This window comes from Dendrobates tinctorius, unplaced genomic scaffold, assembly GCF_039654945.1.
Source record: "Dendrobates tinctorius isolate UK_male_01 unplaced genomic scaffold, ASM3965494v1 ptg000098l, whole genome shotgun sequence".
NCBI lineage: Eukaryota > Metazoa > Chordata > Amphibia > Anura > Dendrobatidae > Dendrobates > Dendrobates tinctorius.
The window spans coordinates 28680141-28705721 of record NW_027361766.1 but is presented as its reverse complement, the minus strand read 5'-3'; the positions used below and the strand labels follow the sequence as shown (position 1 = coordinate 28705721).

The 25581-nt window shown below is 43.9% G+C and overlaps 1 protein-coding gene across 1 annotated transcript in view; it reads right to left on the bottom strand.

Annotated features, from left to right (window-relative positions):
• The window catches only part of LOC141099196 (protein lev-9-like), a 53051-nt gene that overhangs the window by 11708 nt on the left and 15762 nt on the right, over positions 1-25581 (bottom strand). Inside the window, exons 4-7 of the mRNA XM_073587333.1 lie at positions 22826-23011; positions 18050-18146; positions 17392-17468; positions 13750-13944 (exon numbers count right to left, since the gene is read on the bottom strand). Of these exons, the coding sequence (XP_073443434.1) occupies positions 13750-13944; positions 17392-17468; positions 18050-18132 (355 nt within the window). The 5' untranslated portion in view covers positions 18133-18146; positions 22826-23011. The remainder of the gene's footprint in view (positions 1-13749; positions 13945-17391; positions 17469-18049; positions 18147-22825; positions 23012-25581) is intronic.

Genomic DNA, 25581 nt, shown 5'->3' with positions numbered 1-25581 from the left:
TCATGTATTGGTGAGTTCTGCTGTTCTTGCACCTCAGGGGCTCTCCCAGTGGGTCATGGCACTCGCAAACCATAACCGTAAAATCTAATTATTGCGTTCCTTCCTTTCTGAGTTTTGCACTGTGCCTCAAAAGTAGTTCCAAGAAATACCGTACATGATTATATGTAGGGTATTGGTGTACTCAGGAGAAATTGCACAACAAACTGAGATGTCTATTTTTTTCTTATTAACCCTTATAAAAACTTAAAATTTGGGGCTAAAACAACATTTTGGCGATTAAATTGCAATTATTCTTCACCACCCAATGCTTTAAATTTCTGTGAGGCACATGTTGTGTTAATATACTCACCACACCCCTAGATGAATTAATTGAGAGGTGTGGTTTGTAAAATGACATCAGTAATGGGGGGTTTCTGCTATTCTGGCACCACAGGGACTCTGCCAATGTGACATTGCTCCCTCAAACCATTCTAGCAAAATCTGAACTCCAATATGGCACTTCTTCCATAATGAGCTGTAAACTGTGCCTCAAAGTAGTTTTCGACCACTTATGACATATCTGTGTACTTAGAAGAAATTGCACAACAAATTGTATGGTAAATTTTCTCCTGTTACCCTTGTGAAAATGCAAAATTTGGGGCTAAAAGAGCATTTTTATGGGAAAAATTTGATTTTTTTTTTTCACAGCGCAACGTTATAATTTTCTATGACGCTCCCGGGGATTCAAGGTGCTCACCACACATGTACTGTAGCTACACTCCGTGAGGTGTCTAGTTTCCAAATTGGTGTCACTTGTGGGGAATTAAACTGCGTAGGCATATCAATGGCTCTCCAAATGCGACATGGCGTCCACTAATTAATCCAGCAAATTTTACTTTCAAAAAGTCAAACGGTGCTCTTTCCCATCCAAGGCATGCCGTGCACCCAAACAGTTGTTTTCCCCCGCATATGGCGTATAGACGTGCTCAGGAGAAATTGCAAAACACATTTTAGGGTCCATTTTCTACTGGTACCCTTACGAAAATAAAAGTAACATTTTTGTGATAAAAATTAAATATTAATTTTTTCTTTCCACATTGCTTACATTCCTTGAAAGGTGTAGTTTTTAGAATGGTGTAAATGTTGGATATTTCCTATCACGTAGGCTCTTCAAAGTCATTTCAAATATGATTTGGTCTATTAAAAAATGATTTTTGTAAATTGGTTGGAAAAATTAGAAAACACTGGTCAACTTTTAACCCTTTTAACTTCCTAACAAAAAAAAAATGTTTAAAAAATTATGATGATATAAAATAGACATGATAGAAAACTTATTTGTTAACTATTTTGTGTGACATACCTCTCTGGTTTAAGGAGGGCATAAAAATTAAAAGTTTGAAAATTGCAAACTTTTCACCAAATTTCTGAATTTTTTTTCACAAATTTTGCCACTAGCATAAAGTACTATATGTCAGGAAAAAACATTCTTGGAATCTATGGGATCACTTGAAGCATTTCAAAGTTATTACCTCATGAGGTAAGACTGGTCAGAGTTGTAAAATTTGGCCTGATCATGAAAGTGAAAACAGGCTTGGGGAGTGAAAAGTTTAACAGTGGAAACTGTAAATGGTCTTGTAAATTATAACTAATTGCTGCTGTAAAAAAAAAAAAAAAATATTGGAAATCGATGACAAGGGAGAAAAAAATCATCTAGGTGAAACTTTTTTTATCGCTTGTGTGAACCCGGCCTCACAGTCCTAGTGTTTGCCTCCAGTCTCTGCTGGGGGTTGCTTATTACACACAGAATGTTATGCTATCTCACACATTTATGTTTATGGTAAAGTTGGATTTCCTTTTCTTGGACCCTTATATTTGGGACAATTGGGGCCATTTAATCCATAGTTTTCTAGTTTAAAACAGCCATTAGTGGATGCTTTTCCCATTGAAATCAGTGGAGATGTAGCGTCCGCCATAGAAGTCTGAAGGATATAACAGAAAGATCAAAATGCTGCTTCTTCATTTGTTTTCATAGCTCTCATATTTTTCAATGGGGAGAGCTGTGCACATGAATGACCACTCTACTGATTCCACTAAAAAAAGCTTTCGGCAGCAAAGAAGGGGACCACAGCACCTTTGTTTTACCAACAGAGAGTATCCATGGGGAGCACAAGCTTCATTACTGAAACTGACACAATAATAAATTATTTGTGTTGGGAAAGGCAAAATCTGCATAAAAACAGAAATATAGATGACTGATAGCCATAAACAACCACGTGGTCTGTCCATGTAGTTTGCCCTTCTATTATTTCCTTTTTATTTTTATCATAGGATAGCTATTAGTGATGAGCGAGCACTAAAATGCTCAGGTGCTCGTTGCTTGGGTCGAGCTAATTGGAATACGCAGGTACTCGACCAGAACAATGAGCCCAATGTAAGTTTATGGGAAACCTGAGCACTTTTACCGCGACCCCCCCGGGGGTCCATTTAGGGTATAAAAACGTCTAAAAATGATGGAAACAGTGCTCAAATGCCATGGGACCATCACGGGGATTGCTCCTGGAAGTATTTCTGACTCCCAGGTCACAGCTGTGAACAATTTTGTCAGAGTCTTACGCCATTTTTACCGGGGCACCAAAAAGCATACAAAAACGAAACCAAAATGGATTTTCCTGGGAAATAAGGAACATCCTTTCCAGGGTAATGACTTTTATGTAAGGCAAAATAATTAAGCCAAAACAAAAATGTTCCTCCATCACTTGGGCTATGTTCACATGTAGCGTTTTTGTTGCGTTTTTCAACTTTAGCATTGCTTTCAACCAATGCAAATGCATTCACTGGGAAATGTCATTGTAACATTTAACAACCCTAGCTGGCCATGTGGTGTGTGACACATCATCAGACACATCTTGTTTCATTTATGGAGGGACTCTTAAAGTCACAAAGCCTATTTTTATAGGGCCATCAGGCGCCATTAATATTCTTAAAGGGCCATTATTAAACAGTGGGTCTCCTATACTGGTATTGAATATGCAGTGAGTGGCGAAAAAATGTGCCCATTATAAGAAAGTGGGTCTCCCATAGTGTTTGCCTATGCATTGAATGCAAGGCCTGCCTTGCCCCAAAGTTACACGTACCCCCAAAACCCTTGGAACAGACATCCTGGATGCCACAAAGTTCCCACTATTTTTCATTTGGTACTGCCATACTGTTAAACTATGCAATGCATGCAAGACCTGCCCTGCCACAGTCACATGCACCCCAATAAGTCTTTGAAGCCACGTGCTGGATGGCCACAGGGAAACCAAAGTTCCGATTTTGTTCATTTGGTACCGCCATACTGTTAGCCTATGCATTGCATGCAAGGCCTGCCCTGCACCAAATTCACATGCACCCCAATAAGTCTTTGAAGCCACATACTGGATGGCCACAGGAAAACCAAGTTTACATTATTCATTTGGTACGCCCATACTGTTAGCCTATGCATTGAATGCAAGGCCTGCCCTGCACCAAAGTTGCATGCACCCCAATAAGCCTTTGAAGCCACATACTGGATGGCCACGTGCAACCATAGTTCCCAGTATTCATTTGGTACTCCCATACTCCCACCAAATTCACACGCACCCCAATAAACCTTTGAACCCACGTACTGGATGGCCACAGGAAAACCAAGTTCACATTATTCATTTGGTACTGCCATGCTACAAATGGATGAATTTGGAGCAAACTTATATGTGATCCGTGTGCGGGAAAACCACAGTTTAAAATATCTGCCCCGTAGGTAACATTTTTTTTTTAGCAAGCTGGTGTCAATAACTAGGGTAACACTCAGCAAAAGAAGGTGAATGGAAGCCTCAAATGCCACAATTTGTAGCCCACAGATTGAGGAGGCGTCTGACAGAAATACCAGACTGTTTAATATGTGGCCTGCATTTTTTGTATTTTTTACCCCAAAATAGTGTATAGACCTAGGGTAACAGACAGCAAATACAGTGGAATGGAGACCTGAAATGCCACAATTTGTAGCTCACAGATAGAGGAGGTGTCTGACGGAGATACCAGACTGCTCAATATGTGGTCTGTATCTTTCTATTTTTTACCCCAAAATAGTGTATAGACCTAGGGTAACAGACAGCAAATACAGTAGAATGGAGGCCTGAAATTCCACAATTTGTAGCCCACAGATAGATCAGGCATCTGACAGAGATACCACACTGTTCAATATGTGGCCTGTATTTTTTTATTTTTTCCCCCAAAATAGTGTATAGAAATAGGGTGTCAGACAGCAAATACAGTAGAATGTATGCCTCAAGTTCCACAATTTGTAGTCCACAGACAGATGAGGCGTGTGACAGAGATAGCCCACTTTCGAATATCAGACCTGTTTGGTTTTTTTTTGGGGGGGGGGGCGCAGCAAAATTGTGTCAATAAGTAGGCAATGACACAACAAAAAAAATTGTATGGAATCCTGAAATGGCACAATTATAAGCGCAATGATATGCGATTCGTGTGGCGTACATAGCCTAGTTTAAAATATCTGCCCTGTTGCTAAATATTTTTTTGGCAGCTAAATATTTTTTGGGCAGCAAAATAGTGTCAAGAAATTGTATAAGACAATCCAAAAAATTTTTACAGTACCACAAAAAATGGCAGAATTTTCTGCGCACTTAGATGTGAAGGCTGGGACAGGCAAATCCTTTTAAAATAACTGGATTTTCACGCTGTACTATGAAAAGCAGCCGGCTGTATTCTGCAGTGTCCTCAAGCAAATGGAGTAAAAAATGGGGCTCTGGATTGCTTTGGAATAAAATAATCAGGATTAAGATGCAAAAAAATATATACCTAGCCACTGATACCTGTGGCTAGGTATATTTGTAATAGACAGCAGTAGCAGACAGTAATGGAATGGACCGTCTTGATGTATGTAATGAGATCTATATACCCACATGCAGTGCAAGTGTAGGAGAAGGAGTCCCCGCTGTGTATCTGGGCCGGCACCAAGGGGGCCGTCACCAAGGTTCCTAGGGAGATTGTTTCCGGGGGACACAATTGGGGGAAGGACCGCAGAGACTCCTAGAAAGGTTGGGGGAGGAGCCACTATAAAAAAGGCTGAGGACACCAGCAGGAGTCAGTCGACGCAGCAGGAGAGGAGAAGCAAGGAAGCTAGAGGGCGCCAGAGAGCCAGAGCGAGAGCCAGAATCAGAGCGAGGCGAGCAGAGCAGCGACGGGAGAGACTGAAGGGAGACTCACCGCTAACAGAAGGGAGACAGCACCGAGCCGTCCAACGGAAAGACACCGCCCGGCTCCACCCCGCGGGTGTGGCCCGTCTGCTGCCACCCGCGGCCGCCACAGCCTGACTCCACCCCACGGATGCGGCCCATCCGCTCCCGCCCGCAGCAGCCGACGTCCAACTCCACCCCACGGGTGCGGCCTGTCTGCTGCCGCCCGCGGCTGCGGCCTACGCCGTCCAGACCCTGGGCAACGCCATCCCACCTCCGCCGGAAGGTGTGACGCAGAGGAACTCTTCAGGGGCCTGCTGTGCCCCATGTCGCCGGGGCATAGGAGCGCCCGAAGTCTCCGCCAAATCCTCGTCGGCTGGGCCCAGCGGCTGATACGCCGAAGCATCATCGACCATCGCTCTGCCGGACGTCAGAGTGGATAACTGACATGTTGTAGTTAACAATCTGGACCCGTAGTCGGCCATACCGCGGCCCTATAGTGACCGGTCTTTGCCGGGTTAGTCGTGTTTGTGTTACCAGTGTATTCTTGTGTTGATCCCTGTGAGAATAACTGCTGTTAACTTGTTTGGTTGCTCGAGATAGCACCTATAGGCATATATATATATATATATATATATAAGTTACATCTTAAAGCTCCTCCCGTCTCCCGCCTCATCACTGCCTCCGGCGTACCTGCGATTACTGCACATGCATGCCTTGCACTGATATGTATAGAGCTACATACACTCCCCTGCCTACCTAGCACTGCAATCTATATACTTCGTAATTAGTCCTTAGAAGGACTGTTGGTTTAGCTGGAATTGTGCATTGTAATTGTAGGATGGTAGACCCACACTAACTGAAAACCCCACAAATCTGACAAGTACCGCGAGTATAGTGAAACTCGGGCGAGTAACAAGCATTACCGAGTATGCTCGCTCATCACTAATAGTTATTATGTGTTTAATCATCATGTGTTTACGTTCACTTACTGTTGACTTTCCAACTTAATTTCCTGGCATTTTTTTCGTCATGATTATTGTTCAATTACACTATGGAGCCAATTCATCAGTTTGCACCAGAACTCTAGTGTAAACCTGCTTGAAATGACTCGCAAAATTTTTGTGTAGATGCTAGTTTTTACACTAGCTCCGAGTGGACAGATATGATTGAGCCTGACCACAAATTCATCCCAAAAGTGGTGTAAATTATGACAGAAATGTTCTCCAGTCTATGAGTGGAGTACATTTTCTTCAATGGTGCATGGCAGGTGAAAGATGCGCAAAATTAATTATGAGGTACATCTAAACTAGCTTTTTGTACTACCTCTATGTGTGTTCTCATACATACAGCAGTATTAAAGCTCGATATCATATGGATCCTAGTTATGTTCCCTATGGAATTTCATGAGAGTGCATTGAACTATTTTGTGCCCCAGGTTTGAGTTTGAAGAGAACCTGTCATCAGGATGAGGCAAGGTAAACTAAATATATGGGCAGCAATGTTCTGCTGATTTAATTGGTACCTTCATTGTTGAAATAAACAGCCTGGTTATTCTATATTCACCAATAAAAATTTTGAGACAACAAGCAGTTTGTGCATTGGAGCGGGCCTGTGGGGTGGGATTGTGGGTAGGGTCTTCATCCCTGCCAAGGTCCCTCAGGTGCTTCTGGTGTAAGGATCTACATACTGTTTAAAATCCTAGCCACAGGCTTGCGCATGTCAATTTGGTTGCAGGCTTCAGTAAAATGGTGCCGGGTTTGGCACATGCGCACATTAAACATTAATATAACACTGTAAGCGTCACTTTGTCCGAAGCCTTTATAGACTGCGCAAGCGCGATGCCCCTGCGCAGTCTGGCTCCAGACAGAGTGAGGCAGCCAGCGGTGACGAATGTGTATGGTGCCGGAGATGGCGATACCGTACACACTGCATACCGCCATCTCTGACGCCATACTTACCTGACCGGGAGGAGTGTTGCAGCGGCGCTTCTCTTCGGCCAGAGACCGGGGCAGGAGTGTGGCCGGAATCGCGCATACGCATAGCGCGATCCGGCACCATTTTACTGAAGACACACTTGCAGTGTGTCTTCAGCAATATGGTGCCGGCCAGCGCTATAGGCATGCGCGATTCCGGCCGCACTCCTGGCCTGGCCTCCTGCAGACCATGACAGCACTGGAGCACAGGAAAGAAGGGTGAGTATAAAAGTTTTTTCTTTTTTTGTATGTGTGTAGTATTAATAGGAGTCAGGGGTACCATGCATACCAGGATAGGGGGGTGAGAAGACCATGCATACCAGGATAGGGAGGTGAGGGGGCCATGCATACCAGGATTGGAGGGTGAGGGGGCCATGCATACCAGGATTGGGGGGTGAGCGGGCCATGCATACCAGGATTGGGGGATGAGGGGTACCATGCATACTAGGATAGGGGATGAGGGAGTACCATACATTCCAGGATTGGGGGGTGAGAGGACCATGCATACCAGGATTGGGGGATGAAGAGTACCATGCATACCAGGATAGGGGGGGTGAGGGTACCATACATACCAAAATTGGGGGATGAGGGGTACCATGCATACCAGGATTGGGGGATGAGGGGTACCATGCATACCAGGATTTGGGGAAGAGGGGTACCATGCATACCAGGATAGGGGGGTGAGAGGACCATGCATACCAGGATAGGGAGGTGAGGGGGCCATGCATACCAGGATTGGGGGGTGAGGGGGCCATGTATACAGGATTGGGGGATGAGGGGTACCATGCATACCAGGATAGGGGGGGTGAGAGGACCATGCATACCAGGATTGGGGGATGAGGGGTACCATGCATACCAGGATAGGGGGGGTGAGGGTACCATACATACCAGGATGGGGGATGAGGGGTACCATGCATACCAGGATTGGGGGAAGAGGGGTACCATGCATACCAGGATAGGGGGTGAGGGGACCATGCATACCAGGATAGGGGGGTGAGAGGACCATGCATACCAGGAAAGGGGGGGTGAGGGGACCATGCATACCAGGATAGGGAGGTGAGGGGGCTATGCATACCAGGATTGGGGGGTGAGGGGGCCATGTATACAGGATTTGGGGATGAGGGGTACCATGCATACCAGGATAGGGGGGGTGAGAGGACCATGCATACCAGGATTGGGGGAAGAGGGGTACCATGCATACCAGGATAGGGGGTGAGGGGACCATGCATACCAGGATAGGGAGGGTGAGGGGGCCATGCATACCAGGATTGGGGGGGGAGCGGGCCATGCATACCAGGATTGGGGGATGAGGGGTACCATGCATACTAGGATAGGGGATGAGGGAGTACCATACATACTAGGATTGGGGGGTGAGAGGACCATGCATACCAGGATTGGGGGATGAAGAGTACCATGCATACCAGGATAGGGGGGGTGAGGGTACCATACATACCAAAATTGGGGGATGAGGGGTACCATGCATACCAGGATTGGGGGATGAGGGGTACCATGCATACCAGGATTTGGGGAAGAGGGGTACCATGCATACCAGGATAGGGGGGTGAGAGGACCATGCATACCAGGATAGGGACGTGAGGGGGCCATGCATACCAGGATTGGGGGGTGAGGGGGCCATGTATACAGGATTGGGGGATGAGGGGTACCATGCATACCAGGATAGGGGGGGTGAGAGGACCATGCATACCAGGATTGGGGGATGAGAGGTACCATGCATACCAGGATAGGGGGGTGAGGGTACCATACATACCAGGATGGGGGATGAGGGGTACCATGCATACCAGGATTGGGGGAAGAGGGGTACCATGCATACCAGGATAGGGGGTGAGGGGACCATGCATACCAGGAAAGGGGGGTGAGGGGACCATGCATACCAGGATAGGGAGGTGAGGGAGCCATGCATACCAGGATTGGGGGGTGAGGGGGCCATGTATACAGGATTGGGGGATGAGGGGTACCATGCATACCAGGATAGGGGGGGTGAGAGGACCATGCATACCAGGATTTGGGGATGAGGGCTACCATGCATACCAGGATAGGGGGGGGTGAGGGTACCATACATACCAGGATGGGGGATGAGGGGTACCATGCATACCAGGATTGGGGGAAGAGGGGTACCATGCATACCAGGATAGGGGATGAGGGGACCATGCATACCAGGATAGGGGGGTGAGAGGACCATGCATACAAGGAAAGGGGGTGTGAGGGGACCATGCATACCAGGATAGGGGGGTGAGCGGACCATGCATACCAGGATTGGGGGGTGAGGGGCCCATGCATACCAGGATTGGGGGTGACGGGACCATGCATACCAGGATGGGGGGGTGAGGGGACCATGCATACCAGGACAGGGGGGAGGGGACCATGCATACCAGGATTGGGGGGGTGAGGGGCCCATGCATACCAGGAGTGGGGGGGTGAGGGGACCATGCATACCAGGTAGGCGGGTGAGGGGACCATGTATACCAGGATTGGGGGGGTGAGAGGGCCTTTCATACCAGGATAGGGGGGTGAGGGGGACCGTGCATACCAGGATTGGGGGTGAGGGGACCATGCATTCCAGGATAGGGGGGGTGAGGGGACCATGCATACCAGGACAGGGGGGTGAGAGGACCATGCATACCAGGATAGGGGGGTGAGGGTACCATGCATACCAGGATAGGGGGGTGAGGGGACCATGCATACCAAGATTGGGGGGTGAGGGGACCATGCATACCAGGATAGGGGGGTTAGGGGACTATGCATAACAGGATAGGGGGTGAGAGGACCATGCATACCAGAATAGGGGGGTGAGGGGACCATGCATAACACAAAAGGGGGGTGAGGGGACCATGCATACCAGGATTGGGGGGTGAGAGGGCCATGCATACCAGGATAGGGGGGTGAGAGGGCCATGCATACCAGGATAGGGCGGTAATAGGACCATGCATACCAGGATAGGGGGGTGAGGGCACGATGCATACCACGATTGGGGGGGTGAGAGCACCATGCATACCAGGATTGGGGGGTGAGAGCACCATGCATACCAGGATTGGGGGGTGAGGGGACCATGCATACCAGGATTGGCGGGTGAGGGGACCATGCATACCAGGATTGTGGGGGTGAGAGGACCATGCATACCAGGATTGGGGCGTGAGAGGGCCATGCATACCAGGATAGGGGGGTGAGAGGACCATGCATACCAGGATTGGGGGGTGAGAGGATCATGCATACGAAGATGGAGGGTGAGAGGACCATGCATACCAGGATTGGGGGTGAGGGCACCATGCATACCACGATAGGGATGAGGGGGTACCATGCATACCATGATAAGGATGAAGGGGGTGCCATGTATATCACGATAGGGATGAGAAGGGTGCCATGCTTACCAGGATTGGGGAGGTGAGGGAACCATGAATACTAGTATATGGATAAGGGGGTGCCATGCATACCAGGATTGGGGGGTTAGGGTACCATACATACCAGGATAGGGATGAGGGGTGCAGCACATACCAGGATGGGAGACGATATACCAATAAAAATGCCCACCACCCAGGGGTAGAGCGGGTTCATAGCTAGTGTATGTATATATATATATATATATATACACTCACTGGCCACTTTATTAGGTACACCATGCTAGTAAGGGGTTGGACCCCCTTTTGCCTTCAGAACTGCCTCAATTCTTCGTGGCAGAGATTCAACAAGGTGCTGGAAGCATTCCTCAGAGATTTTGGACCATATTGACATGATGGCATCACACAGTTGGCGCAGATTTGTCGGCTGCACATCCCTGATGCGAATCTCCCGTTCCACCACATCCCAAAGATGCTCTATTGGATTGAGATCTGGTGACTGAGGAGGCCATTTGAGTACAGTGAACTCATTGTCATGTTCAAGAAACCAATCTGAGATGATTCGAGCTTTATGACATGGCGCATTATCCTGCTGAAAGTAGCCATCAGATGTTGGGTACATTGTGGTCATAAAGGGATGGACATGGTCAGCAACAATACTCAGGTAGGCTGTGGCGTTGCAACGATGCTCAATTGGTACCAAGGGGCCCAAAGAGTGCCCAGAAAAAATTCCCCACACCATGACACCACCACCACCAGCCTGAACCGTTGATACAAGGCAGGATGGATCCATGCTTTCATGTTGTTTACGCCAAATTCTGACCCTACCATCCGAATGTCGCAGCAGAAATCGAGACTCATCAGACCAGGCAACGTTTTTCAAATCTTCTACTGTCCAATTTCGATGAGCTTGTGCAAATTGTAGCCTCAGTTTCCTGTTCTTAGCTGAGAGGAGTGGTACCCAGTGTGGTCTTCTGCTGCTGTAGCCCATCTGCCTCAAAGTTCGACGCACTGTGCGTTCAGAGATGCTCTTCTGCCTACCTTGGTTGTAACGGGTGGCAATTTGAGTCACTGTTGCCTTTCTATCAGCTCGAACCAGTCTGCCCATTCTCCTCTGACCTCTGGCATCAACATGGCATTTCCGGCCACAGAACTGCCGCTCACTGAATTTTTTTTCTTTTTCGGACCATTCTCTGTAAACCCTAGAGATGGTTGTGCGTGAAAATCCCAGTAGATCAGCAGTTTCTGAAATTCTCAGACCAGCCCTTCTGGCACCAACAATCATGCCACGTTCAAAGGCACTCAAATCACCTTTCTTCCCCATACTGATGCTCGGTTTGAACTGCAGGAGATTGTCTTGACCATGTCTACATGCCTAAATGCACTGAGTTGCCGCCATGTGATTGGCTGATTAGAAATTAAGTCTTAACACACAGTTGGACAGGTGTACCTAATAAAGTGGCCAGTGAGTGTATATATATATATATATATATATTAAATATATATGTGTCTTTATATTGCATAGAGCGATAGATAGAAGAATAGCCGGTAATTCATTTGTCGGCTACTGTAAAATCACTGCAGGAGCCGACAGGATAGAAGACATGGTGTACATACAGTAAATGCATGCAGAATAGTTAGATGTCAGTGACCAATAAAATTAGTAGTGTGTGTGTGCAAATTAGGGGACAAATATTTAATTAATAAAAGATTCTTTGGGGGGAAAAAATGGTGTGGGCTCCCGCGCAATTTTCTAAACCAGAGCAGGGAAACCCAGCGACTGAGGGCTGATGTTTATAGCCTGGGAAGGGGTTAATACCCATGGATCTTCCCAGGCTATGAATATCAGCCCGCAGTTGTATACTTAGCCTTTACTCGCTGTTAAAATAGGGTAGTCCCCAAAAAACTTACATGGGGTCCCCCTATTATTAAGAAAAGGCTATGCAGACAGCTGCAGGCTGATATTCATAGCCTAGGAAAGGAAGCCGACAAATGAATTACCGTCTAATCTTCTATCTATCTCTCTATGAAATATTTATATATATATATATATATATATATATATATATAAATATATATATATATATATATATATGTGTGTGTGTGTGTCACTGACCTATTCTATGTGTATATCCAGTATCTACCTATTCTATTCTAACCTGTCAGTGTGATTTTACAGTACCAGCATATGAATTGCCGGCTTCTCAAAGGACACCAGTGCGTAAAAATCGGAGAGCACTCGCATGGACCTAGTGCTGTGCGATTTTTTTTTTCTTGCACCCATTGACTTCTATTGCTGGATGCGATCCGAATACCGATTACAATCACAGGTTGCTGCGATTTTTTTCCAGCCTGATTGTGATCCGATCCGAGCTGAAAAACGCAGATGAACACACAATCATAGATTAACATTGGTCTGAATTCAATCTGATTTTTTATCGGATTGAATTTGTCCAATTTCATCGCAAGTGGGCATGAGTCCTTTAAGGCCCCGTCACACATAACGACTCACCAGCGATCCTGAAAACGATATCAATGTGTCAGGATCGCTGGTGAGTCGCTACATGATCGCTGGTGAGCTGTCACACAGACAGCTTCACCAGCGATCAGCACAGTGATGCCGAGCGCGCAGCGTCGCTGTGTTCGTTAGTTACCAGCGCACTGATGCAGGAAACTGGTAACTAACGTACACATCGGATATCCAACGGACGTGCGTCCCTTAGATACCCGATGTGTACGTTAGTTACCAGCTCCCTGCATCAGTGTGCTGGTAACTAACATACACATCGGGTTTCTAAGGGACACAAGTCTCTTGGATACCCGATGTGTACGCTAGTTACCAGCTGATCGCCGGTCTCCCGCCTGTCACATGCAGCGATGCGTGCTGGCCAGTGGGAGACCAGCGACCAAAGAAATGTCCAGGGCTTTCCTACAGTGATCAGCGATACCGGCAGGGGGGCCGGTCGCTGATCGCTGTCACACACAGCGATCTCGCTGGTGAGATCGCTGCTGTGTCACAAAACTTGTGTGACAGGGTCCTTACTCTGTTTATGAGCTCATTTTCTCACTGGCAAGCAAGATAACAAAATTGGATAGGTAAACTGGTGATCCCTGGACACATAACACATCAGCTTTGAATTGTCTGGCAATACCTTTATTTCAGATTATAAATACCGGTATTATAAATTTAGATTAGTAGATTATATTTGGTAAAGCTATACTTACTTATGCAGGGCTCTATGATTTCTGACCATTTGAAATCACTTTGACAAGTGGAAGATAATGGCGGCAAGAAACGGGGTATAAATCCAGAAATACACGAATAGTCGACCTTAGATGACTGTGGGTAATAGTGGGCAATTTGGCTTGTGGTTGATTTTATTATTGCAAAATTAAAGACTGGAGGTTCAGGACAGGTTCCTAAAGGAAAGAAGAAATTAAAGTAATTATACTGTTAAATTATGAAAATATAGCACTCTAAGGGGAAATGTATCATAAATACTACTATATGTTGGATTATCACATGCAAATGGACACGTTGTTAAGTACCCAACGATAAATATAGGGCAGCGTCATACGATCAGAGGAGGAGCTGACTGGAGGAGGCGACTTAGCGACGGCTCTGTGCTGCGCCTCGGAACGCAAATCTGAAAGTAGCCTAACTCATGATGGGAAATATGAAATTGTCTTAGGGTAAAGTATGCTTTTGTTATTTATGGGAGTCTAAGAGGTAAGGTTTCTCTTTGTGGAGAGTAACATTCCAGCTCTGGCATGTTAAGGTAAGGAGGCTTATTTACCGTGCAATGTTCCTCTGGGGAAATTGAATATGAAAATTGCCTCTTCAAAGAGAAATACTACAAGTCATTATTGCCCGTTTAACAAGTCTTGCAATATGAATTAGGATAAAAGTCAAATCAGAATCTCAGTTTGCAGACACGGTATTTTGACCTGCTTCCAACAGGTGGCGCTCTACAGTTCAAGTCGTCTTTCTCTCTGAAGAGGCAATTTGCATATTTGTTATTTATTCTGCCTTCAGGCACGCTGACAAGATGTGCAATCCAGCATACAGTATAAACCACAGCTCTGTCTTCCAAAATAAGCAGACTGTTCTCTGTAGTCTAACTTGTTTATTTGTGAAGAGTATAGAACATGCGCGGTAAAACTGTAAAGAATGCAATGACATACATAAGTATTGGGCAGATGATCACACAGTATGATCATGTATGATCATCACACAGGTGTCTAATTACATCTACTGAATGCAGCTAATAAACTCTCTGCACACACACTGCATTGTAAGAAAGATTGAGCTTACCAGATATGCTATTTACCCGGATAACGAATTCAAGTTGGAGAATTAAGATGGAGGACAGGTAAACACGTGCATCCTATGATATACAAAGAAGCAAAATGGCCCTTCTTCATCCTAGAATACAATGCTTCCTTCCCAGAAAGCACTGCTTCAATCCCATGTGCCATTGCTTCTGTTAAAGGCACAGACTATATAATGCTATCAAAAAACACTGCTATAAATTCAGCCACCACTAGATGGTGCTATAATTAACCCAGCAGAAAATAAACATATTGCTTTATTCAGAGCACATAACACAAGACAGACTGCCCTATATCAGAGGGCAGAACATTATTCATAGTAGCCAATCATAGTGCAGTTTTTATTTTGTACTATGTTCTTGAAAAATTAAACCTGTGGGTTATTGGTTACTAAATGTAACAAAGACAATTTTTCTCATAGATAGAATCATGAATCTTTCCTCATTGCCTTTTATTATTTTTACTGTTTTAAGTACAATGCATCTTTCTTTAACATAAAAATGACAATGACCTTCCACGTTTTGATGTGTTGCCCCATGCCACACTTTTTGAAAATGATCAGGCAATTAAAATGCAGGTTGGCTCTCTGTCTCCCCAGCCATTGAACATTGAAATTGCAACACCAAGAAGGAAAACGTTATGGAAATAACGAGATTGATAGACATGTTTAATGATATAGAAATTATGAAAATATGGAAACTAAGGGCCCAATTGATCAAAGCCAGAATTCTGGCATAAAAGCTTTGAAAAGTTGCAAAATTTATGCACAACTCAAGGTTACACAAAAATTTTGTGGCTTTTGCCGTTTTCACACCAGTTTCCCTCAGCTCTGCCAAAATGGGTGTATCCTCATGCATAAATATTTAATCTGGGATCATTGTTTATTATTATTTATTTACTTTTGCTAAACCATCACAATAACAATAATTTTGACCAGGGGTGCTCAAACTTTTATATGCCACAGTGTATATACTAAACAGATGTGCCTTGGTTCATTGCTCTTTCCTCTGAAGAAGCCACCTGTTTTATGGCGAAACGCATAAGGTACATCTTCCCCCATCTGCTCATCCTTTCCTTTTCTATACAGGTTACTGTAGACTTTGACATCGCTCTTAATATTATGAGGTATATTTGATGTGTATTTCTTCATATGGTTCTTTTGGTTCCATTCATTTTTGTGCTATAGGTCTCACATTTTATCTGCTTGCTTTGCTTTTTCCACTACTGCATGGTGACCGGGTTTGCATTTTATTGAAGTACTATTTTGCCTCATATATTTCCTTAGGCACATTTTTATACCTACAATAATACTTCTTTTTCATCTTGCTGTTGCATTTCAGTACTGACCATAAAAAATGTTTCCGCTATTATAGTGTCTTACTGTGACAGTATCTGTACTTGTGATCTTTACTTTTGCATACTCTTTAATATATTTATTTATTGTACTTGCTATCTTTATCAGATGCAGTGAACTTCTGCCCTAACAAGGGATTTGTCTGATTAGCATTTGTGCTAGTCCTTTGGCTTTTTAAGTGTTTTATGTGTAGTTTTGGCTCTGTTGTTTAATAAAAATTACACTTCTTTAATGAGCGATCCCTTCTCCATTGCATACTTTCTTTTCTCTTTCTGCCAGTTCATGTTTATTGGGTATGCTACAGGTTGATCCCCTATATTTCTTTGTCCCCTCTTTTTTTTGTTTGTGCTAAAATGGATGGAACTGGGGTGCAGCAGAAGCGCAATGCTGCAGCTCATGTAGTTCATGACAAGCTGTGGCATTCCCTACTCCAGAAATCTCACTCAGGTCCCTAACTAGAGTAAGATTTCTGGTGTGGTGCACTCCATTCATCAGACTCTCCAGATTCATGAAGAGGTGTCTACCTCTTCATGAATCAGGAGCATCTGAGTCCAGCATACTCCCTTATGAAGACAAGCGTCAACTCTGCTGATCTTAATGAATCAGGCCCTAAATTTGCAAAACATCGCGATTTATTCAGTATTGAGTGTGAGCGGCAGGCGCAAGAATGCACGGATTAACATGCCTTGCCTGCCTTTCAGTGAGGCTATTAATGCTCATCTGAGGATGTTCTACCACACTAGATGCACTTGGGCAAATCATCAAGATCTGCAGCTGGCAGCTGCCTTTGTAATTGAAGACCAATGACATCCCAGATGTGCTTAATAGGACACAAATCCGGAAATGTCGGATGCCATTCTAGCACATTAAGACCACACAGATTGCTCATAATAGCACCAGGAACTGTGATTATGTAGTTAGAATTTGTGTCTAATGATATATTTATAACATTTAAGTTTTATCTAAAGTCTTGAGTGTAGGGATTCTATTTGCCACTTGCCAATTTCTATATACTGTTGTAGATGAATTTCAATAAATCCCAGCATGGACTGTTGGGCAAATTATTTGGGGGCTTGTTGTTGAAGTAAAACCTCACACAAAGTAAATAAAAGTTAGAAATATTTGTGTTATTTCATCTGATTTAACCCTGTAATGTCATGTTAGGCTAAAACCCTACTAACTGTTACACGAGGGAACTGTCCCATTCCACTTTTCATCAGCTAAGCAGTATCTGGTGTCACTTCCAAACAGCTTGTACCTGTAGGATGAAGACAACATTAGGCTGTTAATATAATGTAAGTTCTGGATTTATGCCCCAATAATCTTAAATCCTCCATAAATTAAGTAAAACATTCAAGGGATTATCTCAAATGTAACATTTTCACAGAATCACTGGGACCCCAGCAAATCATGTGAACCTGATCTCCTATGTCCCAGATGGCAAATAGAGTGGTAGTTCACATGTGAAAATGGCTCCAAATTAATGGAAAGGTGCTGACACATTCAAACCACCACTAAAAAAACAGTGACTAAATATTAATATATTTATCATCTATCCCGTGGATGTTGTTCATGGAATAACCAATTTAAGTCATGTATGGCTTTGAAATGTTTGTGTGCTGTAGGCAAATGAAGCAGGACATTGCATCTCACTATTAACATCTACTTTACTCATGTCCTGGGTGTCCTTTTCTTAGTCCCACAGCACTGTGAAGATCACCTAATTAACATAATACACCTAATTTATGAATTAGGTATTTACATGTAAATCTCCCAACCTTCTGAATAATTCAGTGTAACACTATGCTATTGGATATTGATTTGCATTTTCAGACTTACCCATCTTCACATTGATAAGATGCATTGGATCCAATCACAGTATTCAAAAATTCTACTTTTCCATTTTGAAGAATATCTGGCATGTGACAATCCAATTCTTTAAAAACATTAAATGGTTATTAAATGATTTGATATTAATGTGTGGTACCAAATAATGTGAATCTGATGGCAACATACACAGTCATCCCTCTTTCACGCACATTAACATTTCTTCTAGGAAGTTGTTACGTAAGGGTGGGGTTCTGGGCGCACACATACTGCGCCAAGTTTTCCATTTGCTTTTATTTTCTCATTGTATATATATATTTTTTTAGAATTTTCTGTACATGATTATGGAACAGACATATTGCCCGAATTTGTGTTAGCCTTTAGAAATATGATTTACAGCAGCCATATGGACCACAGACAGCTATAATTTGGAGCTGACACATTGACTACCATAAAAGTCCTGTCTAGGCATGCTGTGTGATCAGTGAGTAGTGGGAGGTGTGTTGTGAACATCACCCATTGTGAATAACATGATCTTCTGTTTTAGGCCGGGGTCACACTTGTGAGTGTGATGCGAGAAACTTGCGCAAGAGTGTATTTCTATGTAGCCACACACTCTGGTCCGAGTGCTGGCAGCAGGGCCGCTATCAGGGCATTACTTCCCTGACTGGCGTATGGGACCTGGTCAGCAGAGGGGGCCCGCATTGGGGCCCCGTCTGTTCTGCTGATTGGGCCCCAGCGGTAGGATTCTGCCGGTTCAGTTACACTCTATTGCTGTGCAGGCCCGGGCCCGCATGGCAATAATGTCAGCACGCACATCGCTGGCGTCTGACGTCATTGTTAGTCGCCGACGAGTGTGCGCTTTCAGCCTGGAGGGAAGATTGCTTGCTGCAGGAGCATGGTAAGGTAAGAAGAAAGGTTTTTTTTTATTGAAAGTGGCAAGCTGGCAGGATGGAGACAAACGTCCATCCTGCCGGGGGCAGAATGGAGACAGGGGGCAGGATGAAAGATATGGAGGCATGATTGGAGACACAGGGGCTTGATTGGAGACACAGGGGGAAGAATGGAGACATGGGGCAGGATGAAAGATATGGGGGCATGATTGGAGTCACAGGGGGCAGGATTGAAGACACAGGGGGCATGATTAGAGACACAGGGGGCATGATTGGAGACACAGGGCAGAATGGAAACACGAGGGCAGGATGAAAGATATGGGAGCATGATTGGAGACACAGGGGGCGTGATACTATGTTGCCTTTTTTTCTTCATTTGGTATAGTGTAGAAGTTGGAAAAAAAATAAGTAATGTGTTCTGCAAGTGGTGCTCTAGATAACTGTGCTATTTCCTGCAGAGTCGATCCCTGGCTGGAAGAAGTGACGTTGATCTGTGCTGGATGAAGATGAAAGACTTCACCTAGAGGCATCACTGGTGAGTCAGTGGGTTATCAGTGGGCAGCACGGTGGCTCACAGTGGCCCACCAAGGACAACATCTGCAAGGAGTTTGTATGTTTTCCTCGTGTTTGCGTGGGTTTCCTCCGGGCACTCCGGTTTCCTCCCACATTCCAAAGACATACTGATATGGAATATAGATTGTGAGCCCCATCGGGGACAGTGTTCAAAATGTGTGCAAGCTGTAAAGCGCTGCAGAATATGTTAGTGCTATATAAAAATAAAGATTATTATTATTATTATCTATACACTGACACTATACACTGTATATTATATACAGAGGTCCTGTGTACAATGTCACCAGTGATCACCTTTGCACTGACACTGCATACTAAGTACAGATCTCCTGTGTATAATGGCACATATGGTGATATTAGTATTGTGTTTTTTTTATTACTGATCAGTGTTGTAGTATTCAGTCACAAAGTGGTGGTAATATGTTGTCCAGCCATGGTGTGGTAGTATTTATTCCTTGTATGTGGTATTATGGGTCACTATGTGGTGGTAATATGTGGTCTGGTCATGGTGTGGTAGTATTTGTTCCTTGTATATGGTATTATTGGTCACCATGTGGTGGTAATATGTGGTCTGGTCATGGTGTTGCGCCATTTGTCCCTTGTATGTGATATTATTCGGTCACTGTGGTTTTATTATGTGGTCTGAAAATGGTGTGGTGGCATTTGTTCTTTGTATGTGGTATTATAGGTCACTATGTGGTGGTAATATGGTGACTAGTCATGGCACGGTGGTATTTTTCCCTTGTGTGTGATATTATTGGTCATTTTAAAAATTTAAAAATATACCTAAATTGTATTGCATATTTTAACAAATGTTTAATAGGTTAGAGTAGAGTAGGGCCCGACCTAAAGAGTCTACCGTGTCATGGTGGCGGCTTAAAAAAATATTTTGGCCAAAACAAAGGCTGCTGGTTATATGTGTGATCTGGTGATGGGAACTGTTAATGTGTGATTGGTGAGAAGTGGAGTTTTCCTAGAGAGCAGTGGGGCTTCGGACAGTTCAAGTGGTGGAGCCTGGGCGGAGTTTCAAGGGGGCTCCGAAAATTTTGCCACTATGGGGCCCCGAATTTCCTAGTGGCACCCCTGGCCGGCGGCAGTGGCGAGTAATGATACGAGACTTGCGAGAGTTTCTTGCATTGCTCTCGCAAGTCTGACCCCGGTCTTATATTGTATATTCCTGAAAAGGAAGCATAGGCCTTCACTAGGCTTGATGTACTGTATATATACATTAATATCAAGTTAAAAAACATAACATTTTTTAGTACATTACTTTTATAGGAACATACGAACTTAATTTAAATAGGTCAATTATGATGATACATTAACATCTGTAGCCTTTGTAGAACTCCTTTTCAGCACTGTGCATACACTACCATTCAAAAGTTTGGGGTTACCCAGACAATTTTGTGTCTTCCATGAAAACTCATACTATTATTAATCAAATGAGTTGCCAAAGGAATTTAAAATCTAGTCCAGACATTGGCAAGGTTCGAAAAAAAGATTTTTATTTGAAACAATAATTTTCTCCTTCAAACTTTGATTTCGTCAAAGAATGCTCCTTTTGCAGCAATTACAGCATTGCAGACCTTTGCATTCTAGCAGTTAATTTGCTGAGGTAATCTGGAGAAATTTCACCCCATGCTTCCAGAAGCCCCTCCCACAAGTTGGTTTGGCTTATTGGGCACTTTTTGCGTACCACACGGTCAAGCTGCTCCCAGCACAGCTCTATGGGGTTGAGATCTGGTGACTGTGCTGGCCACTCCATTACAGATGGATTACCAGCTCCCTGCTTCTTCACTAAATAGTTCTTGCATAATTTGGAGTTGTGCTTTGGGTCATTGTCCTGTTGTAGGATGAAATTGGCTCCAATGAGGCGCTGTTCACAGGGTATGGCATGGCGTTGCAAAGTGGAGTGATAGCCTTCCTTATTCAAAATCCCTTTTACCTTGTACAAATATCCTACTTTACCAGCACCAAAGCAACCCCAGACATCACATTACCTCCACCATGCATCTTTCTACTCTGGTTAGAGCCTGTTTGTGCTCTCCTCTGAAGGGAGTAGTACACACTGTTGAAGGAAAACTTCAGTTTCTTGGCAATTTCTCTCATGCAATAGCCTTCATTTCTAAGAACAAGAATAGACTGTCGAGTTTCACATGAAAGTTCTTTTTTTCTGGCTATTTTGAGAGTTTAATGGAACCAACAAATGTAATGCTCCAGATTCTCAACTAGTTCAAAGGAAGGTCAGGTTTACAGCTTCTCTAATCAGCCAAACTGTTTTCAGCTGTGCTAACATACTTTCTCCAGGGTTTCCAAGGGTATTCTAACCATCCATTAGCCTTCTTACACAGTTAGCAAACACATAGTACCATAAGAACACTGGAGTGATGGTTGTTGGAAATGGGCCTCTATACGCCTATGAAGATATTGCATTACAAACCAGACGTTTGCAGCTAGAATAGTCATTTACCACATTAACAATGCATAGAGTGTATGTCTGAATCATTTAATGTTAGCTTCATTGGAAAAACTGTGCTTTTCTTTAAAAAATAAGGAAATTTCTAAGTGACCCTAAACTTTTGAACGGTAGTGTACGTCAGAATATGAGAATTCTGACAAATCCCCACTTTTGAGCATTTCGCTTCATTTCTCTCAACGCTCTCATACAAATGCACGTTTAGTTGAACTGAGCATGCATGTGTTCTGTTTGTAGATGGGGAGACACTTCTGGGGAAAGCTTATTTCCTGGGTTTACAAAAGGATCCAGCGTAACATGCATTATCCTTCTTTCCCACAATCATCATTAGAAAAGTGTTCACAAAGTGCACGTAGAGTCTTAAAATCTTTAATATGGGTCACAACACTAGCCCTGCAGATTTCTGCATGTTATAGCACCATATTATATCACCATATTAAATATGACCTTATAGATAATCTTTAGACCATAATTCTCTTAGACTTTGTATGAAACATGATGTGATTCCATGCTTTTATATGTTTTTATGCCAAAACCCTTTGCCCACCTCTCATAACTACTGTACTGAATGACTACCGTAATTATTAATCAGCAATGGGATGGAATATCTTTACTTTCACAGAAGACCTTTTGAAACGTTGACCATTTTCCATCGTCTCCACAGGAAGAAACATTAGTTCACCCAGTGATGTACTGATAAGTAGATGGTATCTATTGCATGCATGCAGAATGATCATATTAATGATCGTTCTGTGTACGTAGTATTCTGGTAGACCTGTCTAAACTGGGCAATAAATGACCTGTACTGTATTTTACTGTACCATATAATAAATAAATATGAATTACTTTTACAGAAGACCTTCTGAAACGTTGACCATTTTCCATCATCGCCACAGGAGGAAACATTATTTGACCCGGGGATGTACTGATAAGTCGATAAACAAGAATATGTGACACTGTCTCCTTCTACATAGGACTCTTTTTCAGGACTGGGCACAGCATATGAGAGATCTTGAGGCTTTGGACAAATCCCTGTTTTGAGGAGAGAAAAACAGACCAGTTGAGATGTCGCTAAATAATTCTCACAATTTTACTGTAATTTTGTAACACGAAACAACCCAAGTTTATTGTATAGCAAATTACCATACCCATCCCCCCTCAGCTACGCAGAAGGCTTATTTAGTAGTTTTGGAAATGTTTAAATATTGACCATTCTCTTTTCTTTAAAGGAGCAACCCTACTTAATATATTGCAATCATCATATTATATAGCACTGTGAGCGTACAATTGCTCATTCTGGCTTTCTACCCAACTAATTCTTCTCTTTTCTCTGCTCTTGTCCCTACATGAATCATTCTCCTCTTTAACTCCTGACCCATATGCTCCCTCCTCCACCCCCACCCCCCCGCAAGGGACTTTTGAATCATGCAGAGAAAATTGACCTCAAGATGGATGGTGTTGGCATTATGAGTGCTAACCAGGTCTCTAGAACTAGGGGTGCCCTAGGTTATCCCTGTCCCCCAGATTACTCCAGAAGGTGGAGATGCTGCTATGCACCTATATCAATCCTTTTCTGTGCCCTGCCTGATCCAGGGTAGTGGGAAGCTGAAATGTATAGTAACACACTAACTAGACAAACAAGAGAAGACAGACAGAGATAAATGAAAATACTAAACATACAACATTCACACACCAAGCAACAGAGTGGGACACAGAGGAGTTTAAAGAAGGAAAAACCAAATAGAAGAGGATGAGGATGTGCCAACGGACAAAACTCCAAGCAACAATCTCCTAAACAATCTTAAAACGCCAACTTCAACCACGAACTACACCTCCAACTCCAGAACCAGACAGTAAGAACGAACATTGGCAATCCTTAAGTACTAGAGGTGAGCATATGTAGCAAAGGGGAGTGGCCAACACTGAATAACTGAGACAATCCAAGTAGGAAAGCTCCAACTGAACAGATTAACCCTCGCACTGTTAGCAAGGAAAATTCCTGCACTGTTTAATACGATGCTAAATTACTTCTAACCAGTGCAGGAGTTTGTGAAACCAGACCAGATCTCCTGGCTCCTTTTTGCCGTGGTATCCCCGTGACACCCAATTCTTCTTTCCCTCTGAATCATCAGTCAAAGTTCGTTGGTAGGCCACTAAAGGCCTATTTAGACAGGCTAATAATTGGGGAAAAAGTGTTCGTACGAGCTCTCATTCTCAACTATCAGTCATCTAACTAGGCCACCACCCATCAGATGAACGAACAAAATGCTTGTTTGTTGAGTGCGATAATTTTTTAAGTTGCCTTTAAATTCATCTTTATCACCTCATCTTTTATAAACAGGCGATGGACTATCAATAAAATATGATCTATTGCATGCATGCAGAATGATCATATTAATGATCGTTCTGTGTACATAGTATTTTGGTAGACCTGTCTAAATGTCTAAACTGGGCAATAAATGACCTGTACTGTATCTTACTGTACCGTATTTCTCTATATAAAAATGAATGTGTGTGTGTGTATGTATCACCAACCAATCGCGAAGCATCTTTCATTTCACCAGAGCTGTTCAAAAGAAGCTGAGCTGTGATTGGTTGCTATGAGCAACAGTTTTCCTTGCAAACAATCACTAAGCATCTCTCATTTCACCAGAGCTGGTTAAAAGAAGCTGAGCTGTGATTGGTTGCTATGAACAACAGTTTTCACACTTGACAACACCTCAGCAGACACTGACATGGTGGGAGAAATATAGCATCCCTGGGAACATAAGTTCCCAGCCATTGTCTGCCCCCCCCCGAGAGGAGCAGAGAGCACATGACAGAAATGAATCCCCCCTCCCGTGCCCATATACACATCACACAACCTGCATCCCGTAGGCACATCTTCCCTCTTAAAGGGATCATTGGTATGGAAGTCAGAGCAAATCCATCCAGCGCTTTGGTTTTGACCCCAGGCCTCTCTTAAAGGGATCCCCGGTATGGAAGTTAGGACCGCTCCACTCAGCTCTGTGGTTCTGACCCCAGGGTCTCTTAAAGGGATCATTAGTATGGAAGTCAGGGCAAATACACTCTGCGCTTTGGTACTGACCCCAGGCCCTTCTTAAAGGGATCCCCGATATGGAAGTCAGGGCAAATGCATCCAGTGCTTTAATTCTGACCCCAGGCCTCTCTTAAAGGGATCCCCGGTATGGAAGTCAGGGCAATTGCCTTCAAATGCTCTGGAACTGACCCAGGCTCTCTTAAAGGGATCTCCTGTATGGAAGTTAGGGCAAATCCCTTGGCGCTCTGATTCTGACCCCAGGGTTCTATTAAAGGGATCATTGGTATGCAAGTCAGGGCAAATCCACTCAGCGCTCTGGTTCTGAGCCAAGGCTCTCTTAAAGGGATCCTCGGTACTGAAGTGAGGGAAAATCCACTCTGCGCTTTTTTTCTCGCTCTGTGTAGAAACAGGAAATCTCTTGTCCCTACATGAATCATTATAAAGGATGGAATCTCCAGCGCTGGACTTCAGTTAAAAATACATCATTTATTGTAAATTCTTAAAATCGAACAGAAAAAGTGTGGATAAGGACAGACAGGCAGATGGGGTCTCTGGTGGTCTC